General features: G+C 41.5%; 1 protein-coding gene across 2 annotated transcripts in view; it reads left to right on the top strand.

The window, feature by feature from the left end:
- Window positions 1–1,808: 1,808 nt before the first annotated feature.
- The window catches only part of LPAR1 (lysophosphatidic acid receptor 1), a 50,623-nt gene continuing 30,223 nt past the window's right edge, over window positions 1,809–22,208 (top strand). The window contains exons 1-2 of one of the 2 annotated variants that reach the window (XM_074166075.1): window positions 1,809–1,976; window positions 13,506–14,253. In XM_074166075.1, coding sequence (XP_074022176.1) covers window positions 1,917–1,976; window positions 13,506–14,253 — 808 coding nt within the window. In that variant the 5' untranslated portion in view covers window positions 1,809–1,916. Of the gene's footprint in view, window positions 1,977–5,986; window positions 6,002–13,505; window positions 14,254–22,208 lie in introns of those variants that run through there. The other variant, XM_074166076.1, reaches the window with a different exon arrangement.

A 22,208-nucleotide genomic window follows, 5' to 3' on the forward strand; every position in this document is an offset into this window, starting at 1 on the left:
CAGAAACAAAGGTCTTAGGAGATCTTAATTTAAGTTACATTTCATAGAATCATAGAATCATCTAGGTTAGAAAAGACCCTTGGGATCATCGAGTCCAACCATCATTTGCGACAGCTCACGAGACAGTGATGAAATGTGCTGGTTGAGGATCTTGAGGTGGTTGATGGAGTTTTACTGAAAATTGCTCTTGGTCAAATAGCAAAGTTTCCCTAAGTCAGAAAAACAGTAGTTTCAAGTTGATGCTATCTGTTTCCTTCATCTGTCATGCAGAGTGGAAAAAACAGTGAATTTCAGAAAACAGGCAAAACTCTGTTTTTGAAAAGAAAACAGAAAGCTTGGTTCCTTGACTTCAGTGAAGGCTTTCTTGGAGGAATGCTACATCTTCATTTTCTGTCTTCTCCATGAGTATAGTAGTAGAAATTTGGAGCAAGGAGTGGAAAGAATGAAAGGTTACTAGCAAGAAATGAGTAGGAAAGAATAGGGGTCACTGGAAAGCCATATAAAGATGGAAAAAGTGATCCAAGAGTTTGGAAGATGAGACAGCTACATGTGACGTAAGGCATGTGGGGATGTGTTGAAATGTGAAGCAGGCATTTCAAGATGATGCTTTTTAAGGAGGAATAATTTCCACAGTGGCGTGCAAAAGCTGAGTTTAAATGAACATCATTAAAAAAAAAAAAAAAACATAACTGACTCAGAAAAGCATGTGGAGTGCAACTTTCCTACAGCACTTATCTGTTCTTTCTTAGTGTGGTAAGTTAAGCATTGCCTTTGAAAAAATGAACTGGAGGCCAGGAAAGTTACTAGCACTGTCTGTGTGACTACACCACAGTCTCAGTTTGAAAAACCAGTTAGGTTTGGGGTCATTTTTAGTATATTTGTTGGCTGCTGAGTACACCGAATGCAAGTGGTTTTCTGCCGTGACTTACAGAATAGGAAGTGGTAGATACAGAGAGCAATAGGTGTCTTTCCAATATCTGTGGTGGCTGATTTGTGGGTTGTGTTGTATATGTCTGGCCTGATTGGGGAAAAATACTGCAGCAGTCTTCAGCTGGAATATTTAAAAGCCCTAATTTTATGGGCTTAGTTTCTTGGTCGTTGACAGTTTTCTCCCCTTTTGTTTGGTTTTCTTTGCACAAAAGAACAGAAACATATGTGGATGCTAATCTAACCTTGATAAACATGATAGTTATAGAAATGAGTTCATTCTGTTGGATCATCCAATCAAACTTTACATGGCAATTCAGTATATTCACCTACAGTGAATCTGTGCCTATCTAGCACAAAAATAAGTATGGTTAAAAGAAATCAAGGATAAGGATGTCATAATGTTTAAGTTATTTTTCTTAACACAGAAAAAAAATTCATGTGATCATTGAACTGTAAAACAATAGTTTTTGGGGAAATAAATGTATCCTAAATTCCAACAGGTAATTCTATGAGTACTCTTCTGAGGTCTTTTTTTTTCTTTTGATGTAGGAAGGAAAACATGTTAACATGATTCCAGTGCTCTGTAGGTGACCATCATTCCCCGCAAATGTGTACATGGTTTATGCATTAGCCTTCTCACTGTATTTGGTTTGTGTGAATTCTAGTTTGTGTGGTGGAGTGAATTGTTTTGCTGTTCTGAACCAAATTCTGATGTGCCCTTTGCAGCTTCTCCTGCAAATCTGTTGAGGATGGCCATGTAAGCAAGTCAGGTTGTGCAAACTCACAGGCTGGTTTTGCGGCAGCCGAGGGGCTTAGGTGTTGACTGCATACCCAGTTCTCTTATTATTCTCAACGATTTTTTTTTTCCTTCCTCCTAGGAGCAAATGCCAGCATGACTAGGGTCTGAGGAAGTGCTTCTGTGTTCTGACCAAGGGTTTGCGGGTGCCAAGGAAGGGTGCAAAACAGCAGGGACACTTTGAGCTACCATGGATATCCCCACCGATTTGGTGCCATCCTCCATGATGTCCCAGCCTGAGGTGATTGAGGTGAGTAGACCACAGTGAAACTCTGGCAGCTGACCTGACTGAACCTCTTTCTTCTTTCCTCATTGAATCCTGGCTTTTTTTCCTGTCTCAATTCTGAGTCATTGAGGGTATTTTTCCTGAAATATTGTATTAAAGACACTCATCATGTTGTTAGACTTTGAGACATGACATTTCTGTGTCATACTACTATTTGTAGAAGAAAATATACAGCCAAATATGATCTTTATTGACTCCATGTAGGTGGTCGCTGCGCTATGGTTTCATTTTTATTGTGCCTAATGAATACGAAGTAGAAGGAGGTCATAAAGTGGTTCGGTTGGAATAATACAACAGGAAACTTCAGGTTCAGTGTTCTTATCAGAAAAGCTAACGTTTTAAGTCAAAAGCAGCAATAAAATTAATAACACGCTTAAAATTACTAACACACTAATCTTGCTTTCATGAATCAAAGTGTGTTTCAGACTTAATATTTATAAATACCAAAGTGATTTCTTCAGCCATATGTACTGAACACAAAGTAGTTATGTTTTCTGATGAAGTAAATATTACAAACAGAGAAGGAGATGTTAATAACAGTCAAGATTTCATCTCAGAAAAGCATTTTCAAAGTCCCTTTGACTTCCTAGACACCCAAGTGTCTGTTACTACCTAAAACTTTTAAGACACAGATTTTACTGAAGAGGGCACCATAACTGATTAAGGGAGATGTCAGAAAATCGGAGATGTAATGTTTATTTTGCTTTTTTGCTGTTGTTTGCTGAAGATTCTTTGACTCTGGGGACTGTATCTCTTAGCAGCGTGCACCGAGAAGTGCAGTAGTTCAGAGATCCCTGGACCCCATGAAGTTACAAAAAAATAGGTCCACTAAAGGGTAGTGATGTGAAACAAGCTAAATCCGAAATCTGCTTTGGAGAAACTTCTTTGTGCTCCTCTCCCTCCTGTGTTTCAAATGGAGAACTAGCGTATTTTAAAAGCATTTTTGTTGCTTTTCAAGTCTCTGTCCCTGTTAGGGTCAGAGAAGGATTTTGTGTCTTTACAGCTGAACAGAATACCTGGTAGAATGTGGATGCCTTATGTTTCTGTCCCAACCTGCCTGGCTGCTGCTGGACTGTTCTCCCTTTCTGGAGAAAGGCTCCCCCAGGCCATCTCCTCGCAAGCTCTGAAAGACACTTACACCTCTGTCTCCAGGGATTCTCCCTCCAGACCCTTCTTTACATATGAGAAGTCTGTGCATCTGAGGATTGCTGTTCAGGATAAATGCCTTCTCAAAGGGAAAATAAGGTCAACTGTGGTGCAAGAATGAGTGGTAGAAAAGCTATCACTTATAAAGGCCTTAGATCAGCATAGTCACCATTCTGTTGTAATTATGGGTGAATAAATGTACGTGTCCTGTGTCTGCAGGGAGTTTCTGCTGAATAAATCCTGCCCTGGGCTTGCATCACCGTACCAAAGAGGAGAGAGAAATGGATGATTCTTGTCACTGGCTGGTAATCCAGACAGCTCTCCCTCCTCAGGTTTTAGAGACTGTGTTTCAATGAAATTTGACTTGGAAACCAAAAAGAAATGGCAACAGGAAGCAAAGACTCATATCTCAGTGTGGGAGATTATGGCAGAAAAACATCATTCTCTCAACCTTGGGTTGCAAAAATGGCCTCAAATTTGATATCCGTATGGGCAGACTTACATGCATGCATGAATTCCCATAGATTTCAGTAAACCATTGTGGATCTGATTGTTGATATAAGGCTTCAATCCTATGTAAAGGAGTAACAGCTCCAAACAATCATCTGGGAGTCATGTATAAGTTTCTGAGGGTAAGGAAGAGGTTTTTTTAACAGGCAAGGGTGCCATGAGACACATAGTTAAAGAGAAGAATCATTATATGGAAGTATTGAAGTAAAGCACTTTTCAGAATGGGATTGCATGGGCTTGCCTCTCACATTTGTATTGACATACAAATTGATTTTATATATAGTTTAGAAAACTATTCATTAATATACATTTTTTTCTGAAGGACATTATTTTGCCTTTTAAAACTGACCCAATGCCATAGTGTGCTGCAGAAGACATTTAGAGACTAATGTTTTAAGGAAGGGGTTTTTTTTAAACTTGGAAGTATCCTTGCATGCCTTCTGCATGAGCTAGATGGCATCTCAGTTACAAAAATAAGTGTTTTGCTACTTTACTTTAAACTTTCTCTAATCTTTTTATCTTTTTTCTTTTAACTTTCCTGTAGCATTGCAAGGATAGTTGGTTTTCTTCCCACTTGGTCAATCTTAGAAATAAATATTATCTATTTTGTATACATGTGTATGTACATGTACCTATGTGTATTTATCTCAGTAATAAATATTGCTCTGCCTATCATCAGTCCTTGAACTGCAGAGGGCAAACAAGAATAGACTCTTATTTACCACGGGGGAGAATTCCAGAGACCTCAGCAGGACCTTTTGCAATCCAAAGCCGACCCTGATGGGTTTTTGCTTTGACTTGATTCCTACAGATGCTTGTGGTGGCACCACAATGAGGGAAGTTCTTACTAATTTACTTGCAAATGGAGTCTTTCTCAAGATTTGTCTTCTGAGTCAGCTAACAAAAGACTGACATTTTGGAAAAGTTTTTGAAAGTCACTTCTTGATGCCAAGTGTGAAACTATTGTTACTGTTCTAAAATATTCTTATTGCTAGTGTGTCAACAGAGGAACTGCTTTTGGTGCTCTCTACAACCCTCTACTGAAGCAAGACATCTTCCACAGCCATGTCTTTTCATGCCCTCCCTATGCACTGACCTGTCCGAAGCTCTCTGCTCCCATTAACTTTCTCCCCCAGCATCCTGTTACCAGATGTATAGAGTGAGATTTAAGGCATCACTTAAAAGCACAGATTTAAGGCACCTTGGTCATGTTTGAATGTGAAGGATAAGTAAAGTTTCAGGGTTGTTTAGGTATCCATAGCTGAAATATGGAACAGAAAATAGTTCTGGGACACCATTCACAGTATGTCAAAGAAGTCAATGAAACGAAAAAATTTCCAGAATATGCTTTGAGGTTTTGGCAACAGGGTTTTATTGTAAGGCAATATAGTGAATCTAGTGATTTCAGATGAGATAAGCCATCCTGCTCCTAAAGAGAGAGAAACAAAACATAACAGAACTTTTTTGATTTTTTTAAGTTGGAGTTGTTTTTGTGGTATGTGTGATGACTTCATACCTCAGCTATGTATAAGGAAAATTCTGTCATAGAAACCTTATTAATGGGATAATGCAGCAAGCGGAAAGTTAAATAATTCTGTAAGAAGCATTTAGCATCCCAGAGGGCTTTGCTGTTTGCAAAAAGGAAACATAACAAGTGGTGATCTAAACTGATTAATGTACTCTGTGGAGTGATTAGCATCTTCTCTCTTTGTGAATGGCATGAGATGGATTCTGCAATAAAAGCTTTGAAGAAGAAATGATTTGAGCTCTAGTTGCTTAATGAACCAGGGACTTCCAACAGTGCTTCAGAAATGCTTAAAACAAGAAAACAACAAAAATTCATCATTCTCTCTTTGCTTTTGCCAGCAGTGGATCCTACCCGCCAAACACTAGAAGTAAATGAGTACGTTTAAATAACTGCCTTGCAGCTGTTCCAAAGAGAAATCCAGAGCAGTTTCCATTATAGTGGCTTTTCATGGCTGTGTGGTTACCAGAGCCAAAAAACACTTCTCCCACTCTGTGCCATTGAATACTTCTCTATTTATCCTTCTTCTTTCTTTGAATTAGAGTGGAAGAGATTTAAACTATTCTTGCCACAGAATGGTCATCCTCAGTAGGTTTTTCCTCTCTCTAGTGATGCTTGAGAACAGACTCTTGTGGGGTGGCACAGCTGTTGTCACCGCTTTCCCCAACAAAGCCCAACACAATTTGCATTTTGGATTTGGTGCCCAAATTTCTGCTGCCAACAAGCGTGCGGATTTTTTTCTCCCTTTTTAAGTGAGTAAACAAATCAACCTCTTTACCAAAACAGACCTCTGGGGGTGGTAAATAAGGTAACTGAGACAACAAAAGCAAATGGTGAGACTGGAAGAAACAGTTTGTGATTAGAGGTATATCCACCCAGTTACAGGCATCATTGGGGCAACTTAAATACCAGTATGCTTTTTTAATTTATTTATTCTTATACTAGATGGCATTATCAGGGGTTCAAAATACATCTCCATTCTGCTCAAAGTAGACCAATACTGCCTTATAGGCAGTTGCTCACTACGAAGAAGTTACTGAGCTGTCTGGTGCATATTTAAAGAAAAAAAATGTATTTGCCATGGTACACAGGATAGTCTTTTATTTCTGTTTGGAAATCTCAATTTCCCGCCCAAAATGAAATTTGCTATGCTCACTAACATAATTTTGAATAAGCATTTTGCTTGTAGGCTAAGCTCTCTCAAGTGCTCACTTTGCTGGTCTGTTTGGTGAGGAGTGATGGAAAGTGTGCCCTGGAGATGGAAGTAGCCCCAATAGCCTACAGCATTTTTTCTGCATAAAAGGCCAGTCTTTCAGCTGCTGGAGCCAAGAATTAATTTCCAGCTTGGCTCACTGAGCACTAAGCTGGGCCCAAAGGATGTATGTTGCAATTCATTATACATGGAAACTCCCTTGGGATGTTAGAGGTGCTGATTTTTTTTTTCTTCTTGTTTCTTCCACCCCCATCGCTTCTAAAGCGACACAGATTGGGGACTGTGCAGTGCATCTCTCTCCAGAAAGCTCTTCCTGGGGCTGGGTTCTTTGCAGAAGGTCTGTCCTTCACTGCAAAAGTCAGGAGATGTTGAGCCTGTACTCATGTTTGGCTAATGTTTGTGAATCTCAGCTTGTCACAAAAGCTCCCCCAGAAGAAAATGAAGCTTGAAGAGCTTTGCAGAAACCCCTTCTGTATTCTGTACGGGACATTCAGGCTCAACTACCCAATTTGGGCTCAACATGCCCAATCATGTCTCTCCTAGTGGCAAAGCCAGTTAGCTTATTTTTGCAACACCTCCACATTGCAGAGGTGGCCTCCCTTTGTGAGGAGCTTGGCAGGCAGAAACAGGGTGGCAGAGAAGTGCTGTGTGGTCTGGGAACAAAACTTTAGCAATAAAAGTGTTTAAGCCATCCTAGCAGTGTAAGGGGGAGGGAAGTGTTGATGCAGAACTATGCCCTGATTCAAACAGTCTTCATTTCCCCCTCAACGGGAAAACATTTGTCAGAACATGTAGGTAGTGCTTGCAAGGGATGAAGCTCATCTGAAAATGCTGAATCTGTGTAAAAGGAGCAACGATACAGCAGGGGCTGAATTACTGGGTAGGTTGCTGGAGGAATGGTTTCACTCTCTGTCTTTCCTTCGGTATTTTTTTTTCCAATTCTCCTAGCATTTTAACTTCCTAAATGTCCTTTTGCTTGCAGAATTCTGCAGTGAAAGAGACTTCATGTCCATGTGCATGTGCATGCACACTTCCTTTCTGCAACAGTAGAAAGTGCAAGAAGTTGAAACCACAGAGATGGCAATCTGGAGCCTTGTTGGGCCAGCTCAGTATGCTCCTGACCATTGCTGCTCTCCACTGGTGAATTGCATGGCTCTTGATTTATCTATCCTGAAAAGCTGTAGGGCTGAGTTGAGGTATTTCAGACCTGATAGTTAGCGAATCTGGCATCTTCCAGAAGAAAGGCATTTTTAGAGTTAGCTGGACTTCCTGCTCTCACCCATTCGTTTTTTAGCCCATAAGAAGCTATTTTTGAACTTGCTTTTCTAACAGTCGGCAGTGAATAAGCACTAAGGAAGGTCAACACCCTCCCTGGTTTTATAGTCAATCTGAGGAAGTCATAATCATAGTTTCCAACAGGATCTGTGTCACTTGTGATTATACCTTCCAGCAGTAAAATTGCTTCTTTTTCCAGTATTGGTGACTGGGTCTCTTAGGTACACTGAATGACTAGATATGTTGGGTTATCCTTTTCAGGTATAAATTCTAAAACACAGAGAACTACTCGATTCAGTTTCTAGTAGTTGGGACATTTGTTAGCTCTGAGACTCCATAGTAATACAGTCTACTACAAAAGCATCCTAAAAATTAATGGATATGCTAGCTATTGCCATAGGACCCATAAGTAACTTTATGCTTTATGATGTTAAAGCAGAGTTAAAGGGATCCCCTTGCAATGAGATTCCTTTCCTTGCTCCTTTTCAGCTATGTGAAGGGTAAAATGAGTCTGGTGAAATGAAGTGTCCTGCTGTTACTGAACCACCACATCTTAACATACAAGTTTTTCTTTAAACCAGTTGAATGATTACCCTGGGAGATGCAATTCTGAAAAGGGGATGTAAGGAGCTGTTGTATCTTGGTGGTACGGTTTCATACTTTCATTGTGCAGATGAAATTATGTCTGTACATAAGGCACAGTAGGCATAAGGCTATAATGAATCAGGACTGTTGCCTTGAGACTTTCTAATTATTATTTTTTTCACTTAAATTTTGGGTAAATGCCTCCTCAACTTCTACTTTTATCTTTAAAGAAAAGGCCATCTTTTCCCCTTTATTTTTAAACCTCTTGTTTCCTTTGTGTTCTCCAGTTTGAACAATTTGTGCTTTTCATTAGTTAATGGAGAAGTTTTTGTTGCAAATGGGAATTTTTTCTCATCTGTTACAACTTTACTTTCATAAAACCCATGGTTTTGCAGTTGTGGGTTGAGAAAGTATTTGCATGTTGATTCAATTATTCCTATACTTGCTTGCTTATGCTTATTTTAAAGATATTCTTAATTGACACCCTTATTTGGGGATTTTGAAGTTGGTGGTTCCCCCAGGTTTGTTTCTGCTCTAGCCTTCATGTTGGTAAACTTCAGAGTATCTAGCTAAACTGAAAGCAGTGCTACTGCTTTTCCATTCACTGCTGCACTAAATGTAGAGCTGTAAGACACCTATTGCTGCTTTTGGAGTCCTAGTCTACCATTCCTAATTCTGCATTTCCTCTGAAATATTTTCTGGATTTCTGGGCAGCACTGAGAATGATAAATATTGGTTTGGGGATCCAAGGGTAGTAACTACAGAATTGAAAGTTCATCCTGTATAGAGGGAGTCTCCTCTGAGCCTCTCAAACTTCAAGAACACTGCTTGCAAGTTGCATGACTTCTGAAAAAATGAGGTCTCTGGCTGGTACTTGGCATTTCATTGTATGCAGAATTGTCATCTTCCTCAGATTTCCTTGCCAATTAAATTGCTTTTCATCTGCTCCAGAGTTCTGGGTAAGAAAACCGCAGCATGTCGAGGTTAACTCAGTAAAGGGGAAAAAAGAGAGGAGTAGACTCTGTTTGGAGAGCTACGGGTTAAAATATTTTTAAGAGTTTTCTTGGATATGGAATCATTTTTGTGGCTTCCAAGTTTTAAAAGCTCTGTAAAAGCCAGACCTTAGTATTCTAAGAATGTTCAGTTCTGTTTCTCTCAGTGAGAAATAAATGCACCCATGCATGCTGCGGGGGGTAGTTCTTTTTTTTTTCTTTTTCATTTTTTTTTGGTTAGGTTAACTGAAGAACTCTGCAAACTCCCGGGTTGCAGCGGGTTTTCTGATCATTTGCCCCTCAGGCACCTTGTGCTAACTAATGATTCGTTTAGACAGTATCAATCAGCGGTGTTTGAAAACTTGTTGGTGTTTGTTTTCCACCCCGAGCATCTCTCCATGCACAGACCTCTCCAGGTGGGCTGTCACTCACCACCAAGCTGGCAAGATCCAGAGATCCCGGCTCACCTTCACAGTCCAGGCAGCCAATGCCTTCTCCACACCGGCCTCTACCCCGGGAGAGGAAGAGGGTAATGGGCTGCTCAGCCAAGAACTTCCCACGGGCAAGCTGCTCCATGCCTTGGATCCAAATCCTCGCCCCACTCCTCAAGCTGTGATGGAGAGGTGGGGCAGCAGTGAGATGGATCAAGCACAAAACACTGTAAAGTTGCTCACGTGGGTTCTTATTCCCAGTCTCCCCACTGCCCCCCAGCAGCGGTCCTGTACTGCCAGAGGAGAGGAGCCAAGAGGACAGGTATAGCAGATAGTGGCTGGAAAGGCCAGTGCCAAGGTGACTTTCTGGCCACGGGATGACTAGGTGTTGACTGTAGAAGCAGAGTGAGTTTTATTTATCAAGTCCCGGTGACAAATTTCCTGGTCTGTGTGTACTGTGTCATGATTTTAAGAGGTTCAACTCCATGTACTCAGGATTTTCTTGTTCTTTGGTTTGAGACAACTGTGTCTTGAGTTTTAAAGCAACCTCAATGGTTAGAGGAGGCTTTCCTTTTAGCCTTGCTATTACTTCATTTTGCTTCATCTGTCTTGTTCGTTGGTTTATAATTCAGACATTTTCTTTTTCTACACAGAGGTGTCTTAGAGGTTTAGTTAACATGGGCAATTTGCAGCTTGTTTGTTTTAAACTTCTGTTGAGATATACTAAATGGATGAGGTAAATCTCAGGGCACTGCACATCTGGGTTACCCAGGCAATGAAACACTGAGTGAAACTTCAGGAAATTAAAATATAAACTTCCCTGCCCCTTTTCCTGCAGGGGCAGGAGAGGGGATGGGTCTGCCTGCTTGCATATGCCATTATGGTATGTTAACACTTTCGGTACTCAGAGATACGTTACATTTCCCTCCTGCTTGAGCCTTTGCAGGCAGATAGCAGCATCACAGGTGGATGTGATGCCTGGGGATTTGTATGTTTGTGACCTGGGAGGTCAAAACCTTCCTGTAAGATATACGCTGGCATCCGAGAAACCTGATCGTCTGGAAGTCCCCTGTTTGAACTCTTGTCAGCAAACTCTCTCCTCTTCTGGTTTTGTTTCTCTTGGGACTGAAAAGATTGCTTTTAAAGGAGATCCCAGGTTTTAGATTAGCACGCCCTAAAAACAGAACTTCTCCGAAATCCCATATGCGAACTGAGAGTTTTGTTCCTCTATCTTCAAAAGGAGAAAAGAAGCCAATGAGCCTCATGCTATTCCTTTGAGACAGCTCAAATGCTCTTGTGCTTTTAAATTTAACAAGTCTGACTCCGTAGCATTTTAAATACTCTCGTGTGCATTGCTCTGGCTTGGCATTTTGTGAATGAGACAAATTTGTTTATCATATCTTGTTTCAGATTTCATATGAAAAGGTTGGGGAGTATATTACAAAATCGAGGGATAATTCACATTCTAAGCCCATGTGCAAAACAAAGCCACAAACAATTTTTAAAAAATTTAAAAAGCATTTCAAATTTCTGAATCAAAAATATGTGTTCTGCCAGGTGTAGCTGGCCTTTCTCCACAGGAGCAACAGTAGAGCAGGAATCGTTGCACATGGGCAGCAGCTATCTGAAAGAAAATTTTAGATTGGCAAATATATAGACAAAGAGAATTTATTCAGAACCACAAAAGTGCGCTAGATCCTGGAGTCCTGACCTCCACTGTATTTCAGACTGTAGGACCGCATGCAGATATTCCTACAGAGGGGAAAAAAACAGAGCATTCACATAATTAATGCAGATGTTGGCAAGCTTTTATAAGGGCCACTAATTCATTCGTATGACTTCCTCTCTCCCTCAAGGTTTCTTATACTTGACCTGTTATTACCACATGGTCTTTAACCAAAGAATTAAAGCCAGATGTCCTGTAGCTAGGTCTCCCTTTGTTAAGTATCCCTTATAAATTGTTTTTTCTATGCAACAGAGAGATCCTACATGAGAACTTTTAAAATTCTTAAATAATTAAGGCTGAAAGGTTTCTAACTTAAGAGTTGATGTATCCTAGAGGAACAATAAAAGTTTTATAGTCGCTATGCTGAGAAATACTATTTACTCTAGCTTTTTATTATCCTGGGTCTGCAAATGTTCTGATCAATGTTTAGGGTGGAGGTAAAATCATTCTAAAAAGACCTTTTTCTTTAACATAAATCTAAACATCATTTAATGCATTTGGGACATAGGTTGGAAGTTTTTTTTTTTTATGTTGCTTTATTGGAATTAGCTTAATTGTGTTGACAAACAGAGGGAAATGAAAGGAAACGGAAATAGCTTTGGGTAATTCTAGGGAAATCTTTATCGGATACTATTTTCACTCAAGTCCAATTCTGCTTCCCAGTTCTGTACGTTTTTGGTTTTAACATGAAAGTTAGATTAGCTGTAGCAGTTCCTACAGAATGGCTGGAGCTGTCCAAAACATAAGGTTTTGTTTGCATGTTTTAATGGGCAGAAATTCTTATCTTCTAGTGTTGTTGGTCTGTTCTTTGATTGGGCTAATTACCCGGGTTCTTGCTAAAACTGTAGAGTCAATAGAATTTCACAGCCATAAAAGCAGGGTGTCAGAGCCAGGTCTCCTGGGTCTCCTTAGAAAGAGACTTTTTTGACATGAGTTTCTTGTTTTGCTTTTTTTATTATTATTTTTATATCTTTGTTGTTAAGCCAGGCTAGACAAGGAACCAGGATGTTATTCAGAGGGTTTTCTTTTTCCAGGGTTTGCCTTTTGGGAATTGCACCTTGAGTAATTGATTAGAACTGAGGAAGGAAACTCATTAAACATTTTCTTGCTAGCCAACAGTTTTATGCAAAACTTCTCTATTCTGGTGGAGCATGGGGCTTGTTTGTTGGCCCCGTAGCTGTGTTCAGCTGACTACTCTGCAAGGAAAATTAATCGTGCATTCCCTGACATAGCCATAACAACACTTAATACAAGAAATAAAGCTTGATGTTTTTAACACTAGTTAAGTCAGATATTGCTTTTCTGATTTCTTGCCTCACTCCTCCTGTTTCAAATTGGAATAAGCCAGTTCAGATGAGTTATACATAAAAGCATGGTGCATTTCCAACCCTGTTTAGAAAGGTGGCTGATGGAAAAAGAAAAATGGTTGTAGAAATAGAGTGGCATGCTTCTTTTACTGTTTATAAATGTACTTCAAGCTTTATGGACAGATGCAGTTCCTGGCAATTCACAGTCTTAGAGCATATTGATGATCTTAATTTAGGGTATTCTTCACAGTTTTTAAGATAGGACAAGATGGAATGCCTCCAGTGGAGGTCTGAATGTGTCAAAACCTGCTGGGAAATGTAATCCACTTTTCCTCCTCTTTGAGGAGCTCTGCTTTTAATGCTGCTACAGCCAAACAACAGATTTATGCACTGATAACGTAAATAAGGTGTCCTGTAACAGACAATTTTTCTTAAGAGAAGGGCATGCAATTCATAATTTTAAGTTAATTTTTCAGCTGGTCTCCTTGGCCAGAAGCTCATTTGCTACGCAGTTTACAGCTACATCAAAAATCATGCTAGCTTCCAGAGCAGATGGAAGTATTTCTGGTTGTTTCTAATCTGGTTGCTGTTACTAGACTCCTCAGAGCAATTGTTTGCAAGTTGTGGAATGCCATTTGGGCTGAAAAAATAGATTTGTTCTGAAGCGTGTTCCCTTCCTGTCCCCCTCCCCATTCTCTATGCATGTCTTTTCCATGGAGGCAGTCATATGTTTTCAGTTCTGATGTCATTGGGTTTTTTTTCTCTTTTCCCCTCTTCTTTCAGTCCACAGCCATGAGCGAACCACAGTGCTACTACAATGAAACCATTGCCTTCTTTTATAACCGAAGTGGAAAATATCTAGCCACGGAATGGAACACTGTCAGCAAGCTTGTAATGGGACTGGGGATTACCGTCTGCATCTTCATAATGCTGGCCAACCTTTTGGTCATGGTGGCTATTTATGTCAACCGCCGATTCCACTTTCCTATTTATTACTTAATGGCCAACTTAGCCGCTGCGGACTTTTTTGCAGGGCTGGCCTACTTCTACTTAATGTTCAACACAGGACCCAACACTAGAAGACTGACTGTAAGCACCTGGCTTCTCCGTCAGGGTCTCATTGACACTAGCCTGACAGCTTCTGTAGCCAATTTGTTGGCCATTGCTATTGAGCGGCACATTACAGTTTTCCGAATGCAGCTACATACCCGAATGAGCAACCGGCGAGTGGTAGTGGTAATTGTTGTTATCTGGACTATGGCCATCGTCATGGGCGCCATACCAAGTGTCGGATGGAACTGTATTTGTGATATCACTCACTGCTCCAACATGGCACCGCTCTATAGTGACTCCTACCTGGTCTTCTGGGCTATTTTCAACCTGGTCACTTTTGTGGTCATGGTGGTCCTATATGCTCATATCTTTGGGTACGTCCGCCAAAGGACTATGAGAATGTCCAGACACAGTTCTGGACCCCGCAGGAATCGGGACACCATGATGAGCCTCCTGAAGACTGTGGTCATTGTGCTTGGTAAGTGCTTACTTTGCCTCTCCTGTTCTCCCCCTTCTGTTTCTTATCAGGTGATTTCAGTAATGCATGTCCAGCTTCTGGGAGGGTGGCAGCATTTGGAAGACACTAGAAGAGGTGGGGGCAATAAGAACCCTCAGCATTCATTACTGTGTTGGGAGTATCAAGCTTATTTGTGGAACTGGGTATAAGACACTTGGTCTCTCAGCCCTGTAACATGAAACTGATGAAAATCCAGGACCTCGAGATGTAAGGTCATGGTTTTTTGCAGCAATGCAGGTTTAAAACCTGTTATAGCAGCCTCTCCTGTCCAGTATTTTCCCCTTTGCCTTTGAAGATGCCAAATGGCTGCAACCTTAAAACAGTACAGGGAAGGCTCAGTCTTCCACTGATGCACCTCTTGTCTTCCACTGATGCACCTCTTGTCTCCTTTTTGCCACCTGAAAGGTGTTGTGTGTATTCAGGCAGTACTCCCATGTCTGGAGAACAGCGAGGACTACAAGGCTGTTGATGGAAGGATTTTGTGTGTTAAGCAGGACCGCATGTACAGTTCATTCAGGTCTATAATGCTTGGCACATCTGAGTATCTGCAAATTTCCTAATACAGAAACGTAGCATGTGAGGCACCAGTGCGCTTCAACACACTGCTCGGGAGATGCCTAAGCTCTAGGGCTTGGAAAACAGGGAAACGTGATAAAATACCATGATGCACTTTGGAGTCAGAAGGTACCTGTCTTTTCGTGAATGGCTGTATTTGGGTTTTGTCTGGAACTCTCAGTTTCCTTATGCAAAAGCACAGCCCACATACTGGGTATCATTCTTGCAGTTCTTGATGTTCTTGCAGTTTGTTCTGCTCCTTTTTGCTGCAGATGATAGTGAGCTGCAGGCAGGCAGAGATGTGCAGGTGCCAACCTGTGTTCCCACCCATGAGGTCCTCCAGGATGGTACACAGGTCTCTTGGGATCCCTGTTGCATTGTGAAGTTGCGCTAGTAGTCCATAAATGCAACTGTACACAGCCTGTAAAGCCCAAAACTTGGCCCAGTTCTTGCTTTGACATGCTGATTTCCATGGCTTTACGCCATGACTTCTGCTTCCTAGCAGTTACTGTCTGCACAAACACGGCTGAATAGTTCCAGAGATTTGATGTGAGTCACTGTGTCAACTCATGTGTTAGTTTAAGAATGTGTGTGCTGCTCTTTGACCTAGTGATTAGCTTTATAACCAGAATATAAACTTTGTAGTTGACTAACCTGTTGAGCCATTGATAACTCATATTCTACGTGTCCTGCTTTTCAGGGAAAGAATCTGTATGAGTTTAGCGAGGGAGACTGAAGTGGTGGGTAAAACCTCTCCTGACTGCCTGGTAGTTAGGAAATCTCTCCCTCCCCATCTCTGTCATCCTCCTTGCAGAAAGCAAGAGGAGGTTAAGAACACAGAAAAATGCAGGTTTTGCAGTCATCTTTCTAGGAAATAGTTCCTTCTTTTCCCTTATGAAGGAATTGCTGTTCATACAGTGGTGGTACTTCATGTGAGGTTAAAGACTGGCTCAAACCTTAAAAAAAAAAAAAAAAAAGATGGGTGGGACATATTGTACCAGTGAAGCACAAAGTTGTAGGAATAAATAAATAGTCACTGAATAAATAGCACATGGCAGCTAATCCCAAACATTTAAGGGACTAGAGGTATGTATGCAGCTGGAAGGTCAGGTAGGGATTGCACCCTCCTCCTTTCTCCTATAAGCAGAAGTCACAGGGAAGATGTACTGGCCACCCAGTGTGGCCACAATGACCTGGTTTGAGGTTTACAAGGAACATAAAGTAGCCTTTTTTTTTTTTTTTTCCATCTGTGATAAGTACCTTATTTTTTCCAGGTGTTGTTCTGGAAAGAGCAGAACAACTCCAGAGGTTAGGGAGCATTAGCCAAATTGAAAGTGACTCAAGTTTAGCTGCAGATGTAGTTCAGTAATGTCTATGATTCCTCACTGGGGCTATTTGGAGTAAGATTTTTCACAACTGCAGGTAGAACATGCTGAAGCTTTTTTCCAATTCAAACAGGACCTGATTTATTGTCACTGGTGCAGTTAAATCCATTCAGTGTTGTGCACACACTCTGCTTCAACACCTCTTCTAATCTGCATAAAGCACCATTTACAGAGAAGTAATGTATTATTTTATTAAATCTGTTTGAAGAAAACAAAGGCACTTCCAGCCTGTGATTATTTTTTTTATCAAAGTAGTGTGGTTTCTCTGGTTGGAGGAGGTCAGTCATAGGGCTATAGTGTAAAGAAGCAGCAGTGCTTTCACTTCTATGTCACCTGTGAGACACAGTTGTGAGATAAAAATGGCTGGGAAACAGCTGTGGGGTTTGTTGTTGTGGATTTTTTTTTTAATAATAATGAAAAAAAAATAGCCTGAAGCCATGAATGAGGGGCAACCACAGAGACTTTTGGGAGGTTGAATGTTCGTACATCAGGGTGTTAAGCAGCCTGCCAGCTGAGCCATGAGAAAAGTTCATTAGTTGCCATCAGCTGCCAAGTGCCTGTCACTGAATATTCCTGAATTTGTGCTTCCAATGGAGGCTTGTTTTGTGGTTCTAAAGGAAAAAAAAGCTAAGCATTGCTTCGAAAGCGCTGATTAGGCGCTATCTCAGTTTGCAGTAGACGTTGCCTGTTGATGAGGTGGGTGTCCTGGTGCTCTGGCACTGCTTGCAGTCTGCTGGCAAGTCTGGCTTAAAATTTTCACAAGCAGAAGATTTAATTTCACTCTTCCTGAGTGCCTTCTTGCAAAGGCAGTCAGAGCATCGTTCTGCAAGTTTAGCTGCTTCAGCTTTGGGAAAGGCAGAGAAAGGCGGGTGTCTTAGGCTGCCCGGAGCAGCTTGCTGAATGGTTATCTCATGCAGTCTGGCTTTTTCTGCATCAGTGACCCTCAATAACACAGAGGAAAAGACCCCCTGCCTTTCTTAATGGTGCGGATCGGGGTAATACATTGCTGTTTGAGGCAGAAACCAACTTTTTGCTGGAGGTGGAGAGGGGAAAGGAAGTGTTTCCATTTATTCTTAAGGTACCTCTCCCTCCTGTCCTGCCTCACAGCTGAGTGGGGAAGGGAGCTGGTGTGCGTCAGCCCACTTACCCAGGAGGAGACAGTTCATTTTGGAGGAGACAGAGGAAGCCTTGGGAACCAAGGAAAAACAGAGCTGGGAGTCTGAGTAAACCTATGAGCATTGGCAGAGGGAGGCAAACCAGTCCTCGTCTTAGCGTCTTTGTTAAAGTGCTGCTGAGCCGTCAGTAACCCCCTTGTGATTTGGGCAGCAAATGAACTGTTCGTTTGACTTTTAAACTTCCATAAACGGGTCTCCCTGAAGTCGTCCTGCTGGCTCTACTCCCAGGCAAAGCCCCACTGCTGCAAGCAGAAGATCATCTTTTCCCGCCCCCCCGCCCCGTCCCCATCCATGCCGTGTTTCAGGGGGGTCAGGAGAGGGAGGGAATTAACACAAGAGCTTCTTGTTCGCTCGCTGCCTAACACCGCCTGCCCTCCTCGCTGCCTTGCTGCAGGAGGAGAAGGGCCGCTCCGAAGGGGTGCAGCCCTCCCGGCGGCGATGCTGTCAGCATGTGCGGGGCGGACGCCAGCCGCCTCTGACAAGGGGGCGATTGTGTGGGGAGGGCTGCGGTCCCTTGACGCGCTGGCTGGAGCGGTCGGGATCTGGCACACTGCGTCATCCCACCGAGCGGGCGGGATGCTGAATCCTAGGAACAAGTCAAAAGCAGAGAACAGATTTATTTTTTTTTTTTTTTTTTTTTTTTTTCCTTTTCATACCCTTTTGTTTTTTTTTCCTTGAGTAAAATATTTTAAACAGAAGGAAGTGATTTCATAGTTGAGCCCTTTTTTTTCTTTTAACAAGGGTGCTTTTGAAATCTTTCTAAAGTAACAAGGAACATAAAACTCTTTCTCTAGAGCATGCCTTTCCTTTGCACTGGGGCTAAGGCAGGACTGATCTGTGTACTGCGCGTAGCCATAAAATCGGGTCTGGTTTGGCTTGCAGCTCAGTGACACTTTGCCTTTCACCACCACCATGTGTTACGTTTGAATGAGCAATCAAAGGAACAGGCAGAAAGCTAGCGGATACGACAGCTGAAAGTTGGCATCCTCTCTTCCATCCTCCACATTTTCTTATCTTACGTTTAAGGACAAAGCTGAACTGTTTTTCTGGTGGAGGTCATAGTTAGACTATGAATGCATTTGGCTGGGACAAATGCAGGTTTGGCCCAAAAAGGGTTGTGAATGTCTAACTACTGTTTTAAGAAGTGGTGAAAGCATTGAAAAAGGATTTCAGAGCTCAGGGCTGGAAAAACTAGCTCTGCTCTGGATTTCCGTGGCCTGGAATAAGTCATGAAAGGCTAGTGTCTTTTAAGGTTCTTATATGCCCACGGTTGTAGATAACTACTGGCTTAGATCGTTACTGTTGGAAAGTTAGCCGGTATATTCTCCTGCCTAAATGCAGATTAAACACCCGTTCTTAATTTGTAGGTCTGTGTTTTTACAATGTGGATAACTCTTCCCTATACCTCCATACATGTCTTCGGGGATTCTTCTCTATTTAGTCATTAGACTGTGAGATTATGATACTAAAACTTTATAACTGAATTTTAAATAGCAATAGTAGCAACAACCATTCTTACATGCATTTTACCAGTCCTGCCAATTAGCCTTCTGAGTTGGGTGAGTTCTCAATGGTGTTTGGCCAAAATCAGGCATGCCTGTTGAGCCAAGCACCACAGCCAGCCCCCAGGACGCAGGGAGCGCAAACAATGAATTCATGATTGCTTACCCTTTATATTCCTGGGAACTAAAAAGGCACTTAGGCCTTTTCTGCCTGTAAGGCCATCCACTTTGTTTGGAGGAATGTGCTTTATTCTATAAAATTTGGAAACTAATGTGGGCACAGATAAAAAAGCAAAGGTTCTTTTTGTATAAACTGTTTTGATTTAGAGGAGTCTCACTGTGTTTGAAGACAGTCCCTTACTTACTATAAAGAAGCAATATATGCAAAGAAAACATCTGGAAGTTCAGTATAAACATCTGGAAGGATGGAACTGCTCAGCAACAGCTTTTTTCCTGCCCTCTCTTTCTGCCACAGTTATGAATTGCATGAGAGACTTATTTTTGTACTATTGTAGCTTTTCTTTCACAGCTAGGTACCAAATGGGGATGGAAACCAGCAAATAACTATGGTAATGCACGAGTGTCAGCATATGCTGTACCGAGACAGGTAAAGCAAATGAAGTGCATTATTGATAACTTTAACTTTTCTGGGCGATTGATTGATTGATTGATACATAGCACTTCATTCCAAGACCAAAACCATGAAGTTCTGTGGAGGCACACTTTTTAAAAGATGTTTTCAATATCTTCACTGTCTCTTCTGGCATGCAGTCTGCATCTTTTCTGGCTTCCTCCCCTCTTGCAGTAAGAGCGCTTGATTTTCAGCAGAAAATAAAAAGCCTGTGAGATAGTGCTACAACGGAATGACAGCATTTTGCCAGAGGCATGTCTTGATTTCCATAGACCTCAGGGAGTGTCGTGTGGTTAACTGGCATGGCCTATCTTCATCAGCCCCTAAATCATAAGGCTTTGACCTGCCTAAGCCTTATTAACTGTATTTCACCAGTTACCAAGTAAGTGCTCCTGGGCCAAGGTGATGAGGATTTGGTCTAAACAGAGCTTGGTTACAGAATCACTTGAACTTCAGCAGACCTTCCCTGCCCATGGAAAGTTATTCTGGTGGGCCAGAGCAAGCATCAGCCCTGGTAGCATAATGTAAGTGATAAGAGAATCTTTTGAAGAGGCCAGGGTTTAACTCTGAGCCCTGTGGCTGGAAGAAGACAACTCCACCTATTCACCTCCTCCCTGAGGAGTCCTGCTAGTGTGAAGAGAGACAAGTTCTCCAGCAGTGTTTTCTCTGAGATGACTGAAAATGAGGATGCTGACTTAGCTTGGAGATGTCCTCCCAACCAGGTAACGGTGGCCCCATTTGGAGAGGAGAAGCATCCACTTGTTTTTTTTTCCTTGACATTACTACATTTTCTGTGAAGGGCTGGGTTGGGCAGTGAGATCAGGCAGGAGTTCAGGTGAAACCAGCACATTTCACAGCTGCTTCTCTGGAAGTGGAGGAGCGTGAAGCCTTAAATACCAGGTAACCCTGTGGCCAGCATGGTGGGGCTTGTTTAGAGTCACCAACCCTGCCTGACCCCCACGTCACAGTAATGTCGCTTGTGTATTGATTTAGTCCTGACGGAAAAACAGGGCAATAAACTCTGGAACTGGCACTGGCAATACGAGTCTGAGCATCAATGACTTTCTGTTCTAGCACACAGGGTGCAGTTATGTGCAGTCCCAGTGTTTTTAGATAAGTATATTTTAAAAGTGCATAAACTGTGAATTTAACCCACAGTCAAGTAAACTTGGACATTGTGGCTGATGACTGTAGGCTAAATGGAGCACTCCTTGTAGAGTTTATAAGATTAATTCTAATTACCATTGTATGGAGAGGGGAGGTTTATAATAAGTGCTTTCAGAGCTGCAGTGTGACAGCAATACTTTCAAGCTGTATCATCAAATATTTGCATGAAGAATATTTGCATTTGCATAATGAAAACTTCATTAATATAGGGCAATGAGGATGATTCAAGGATTGGAGCATCTCCCTTATGAAGAAAGGCTGAGAGAGCTGGGACTCTTTAACCTGGAGAAGAGAAGGCTGAGGGGAGACCTTATCAATGCTTATAAGTATCTGAAGGGTGGGTTGAAGGAGGAGGGAACCAGACTCTTTTCAGTGGTTGCCAGTGAGAGGACGAGGGGCAACGGGCACAAGTTGGAACATAGGAGGTTCCACTCAAATATGAGAAAAAACTTCTTTACGGTGAGGGTGACAGAGCCCTGGAACAGGCTGCCCAGGGAGGTTGTGGAGTCCCCTTCTTTGGAGATTTTCAAGACCCGCCTGGATGCAGTCCTGAGTAACAAGCTCTGACGTGCTTTGGGCAATCCTGCTTCGGCAGGGGAGTTGGACTAGATGATCTTTATGGTCCCTTCCAACTCTAAAAATTCAGTGAAATTCAGTGAAATTATTCTATAAGACTTATTTTTTTCATAGCACACCTTACCCTACAGGATTTTTGATGGCTTGGATTTCTTTCTCTTTCCTTAGTGGAAGTCCTGAAGAGTAGTTGTGATTGCTCCTTGGAAGCTTCCTTGGAGGAAAACAACACATACAGTTTGGGGTGGGGGTGGCTTCCAGGGCTTGTTGTTACTACTTTTAATGTTGGGGTTTTTTTTCTGGGTGTTTCTTTTTTTTTTTTTCTGTTTTGTTTCCGTGCACTTTAATGACAATTTTTAGTATTGACTTAAAAAAAAACCAAAACGGTGTACATTCAGCTTTCAATAGATGATGTGGAATGGAAGTCTTCATATTATTTGCTTATATGTGTTAGAAGATGCCATTGTGAAATCATTCAGCTTTAATATCAAAAAAATGGAATTTTTATAATGTCTCTTATCCATAACAAGTGGACTAATATTTTTATGTTTGTACATGTAAATGCCCATGTTGTTATTTTCTTGGTAAATATGGCTTGATTACTATATTAAACAGATTTAGAAATTTATAAAAATAAAAGGAAGACAAGTTTTCTCAAACAACTATTAAAAATCACTTACCTTTCATCAGCAAAATAGATTTCTGCTTTCAGTTAAAATAATGGAGGCATGAAAACTTGCTAAAGATCTAAGCTGTAGTCTGTACATAATTGTGTAGTGATTGGAGTCTGTCTTAAATTTAAGACCCTTTGGACTTACATAGGATGTTTCTTGCTTTCTTAGTTTTATCATGCTGCTAGTTAAAGCAATACTATGTGTGCTCTCTGACACATAATCTGTCTAAATCTCACCCACAGATCATTTTTATT

Source organism: Numenius arquata, chromosome Z (assembly GCF_964106895.1).
Source record: "Numenius arquata chromosome Z, bNumArq3.hap1.1, whole genome shotgun sequence".
In the NCBI taxonomy this organism is placed as follows: domain Eukaryota; kingdom Metazoa; phylum Chordata; class Aves; order Charadriiformes; family Scolopacidae; genus Numenius; species Numenius arquata.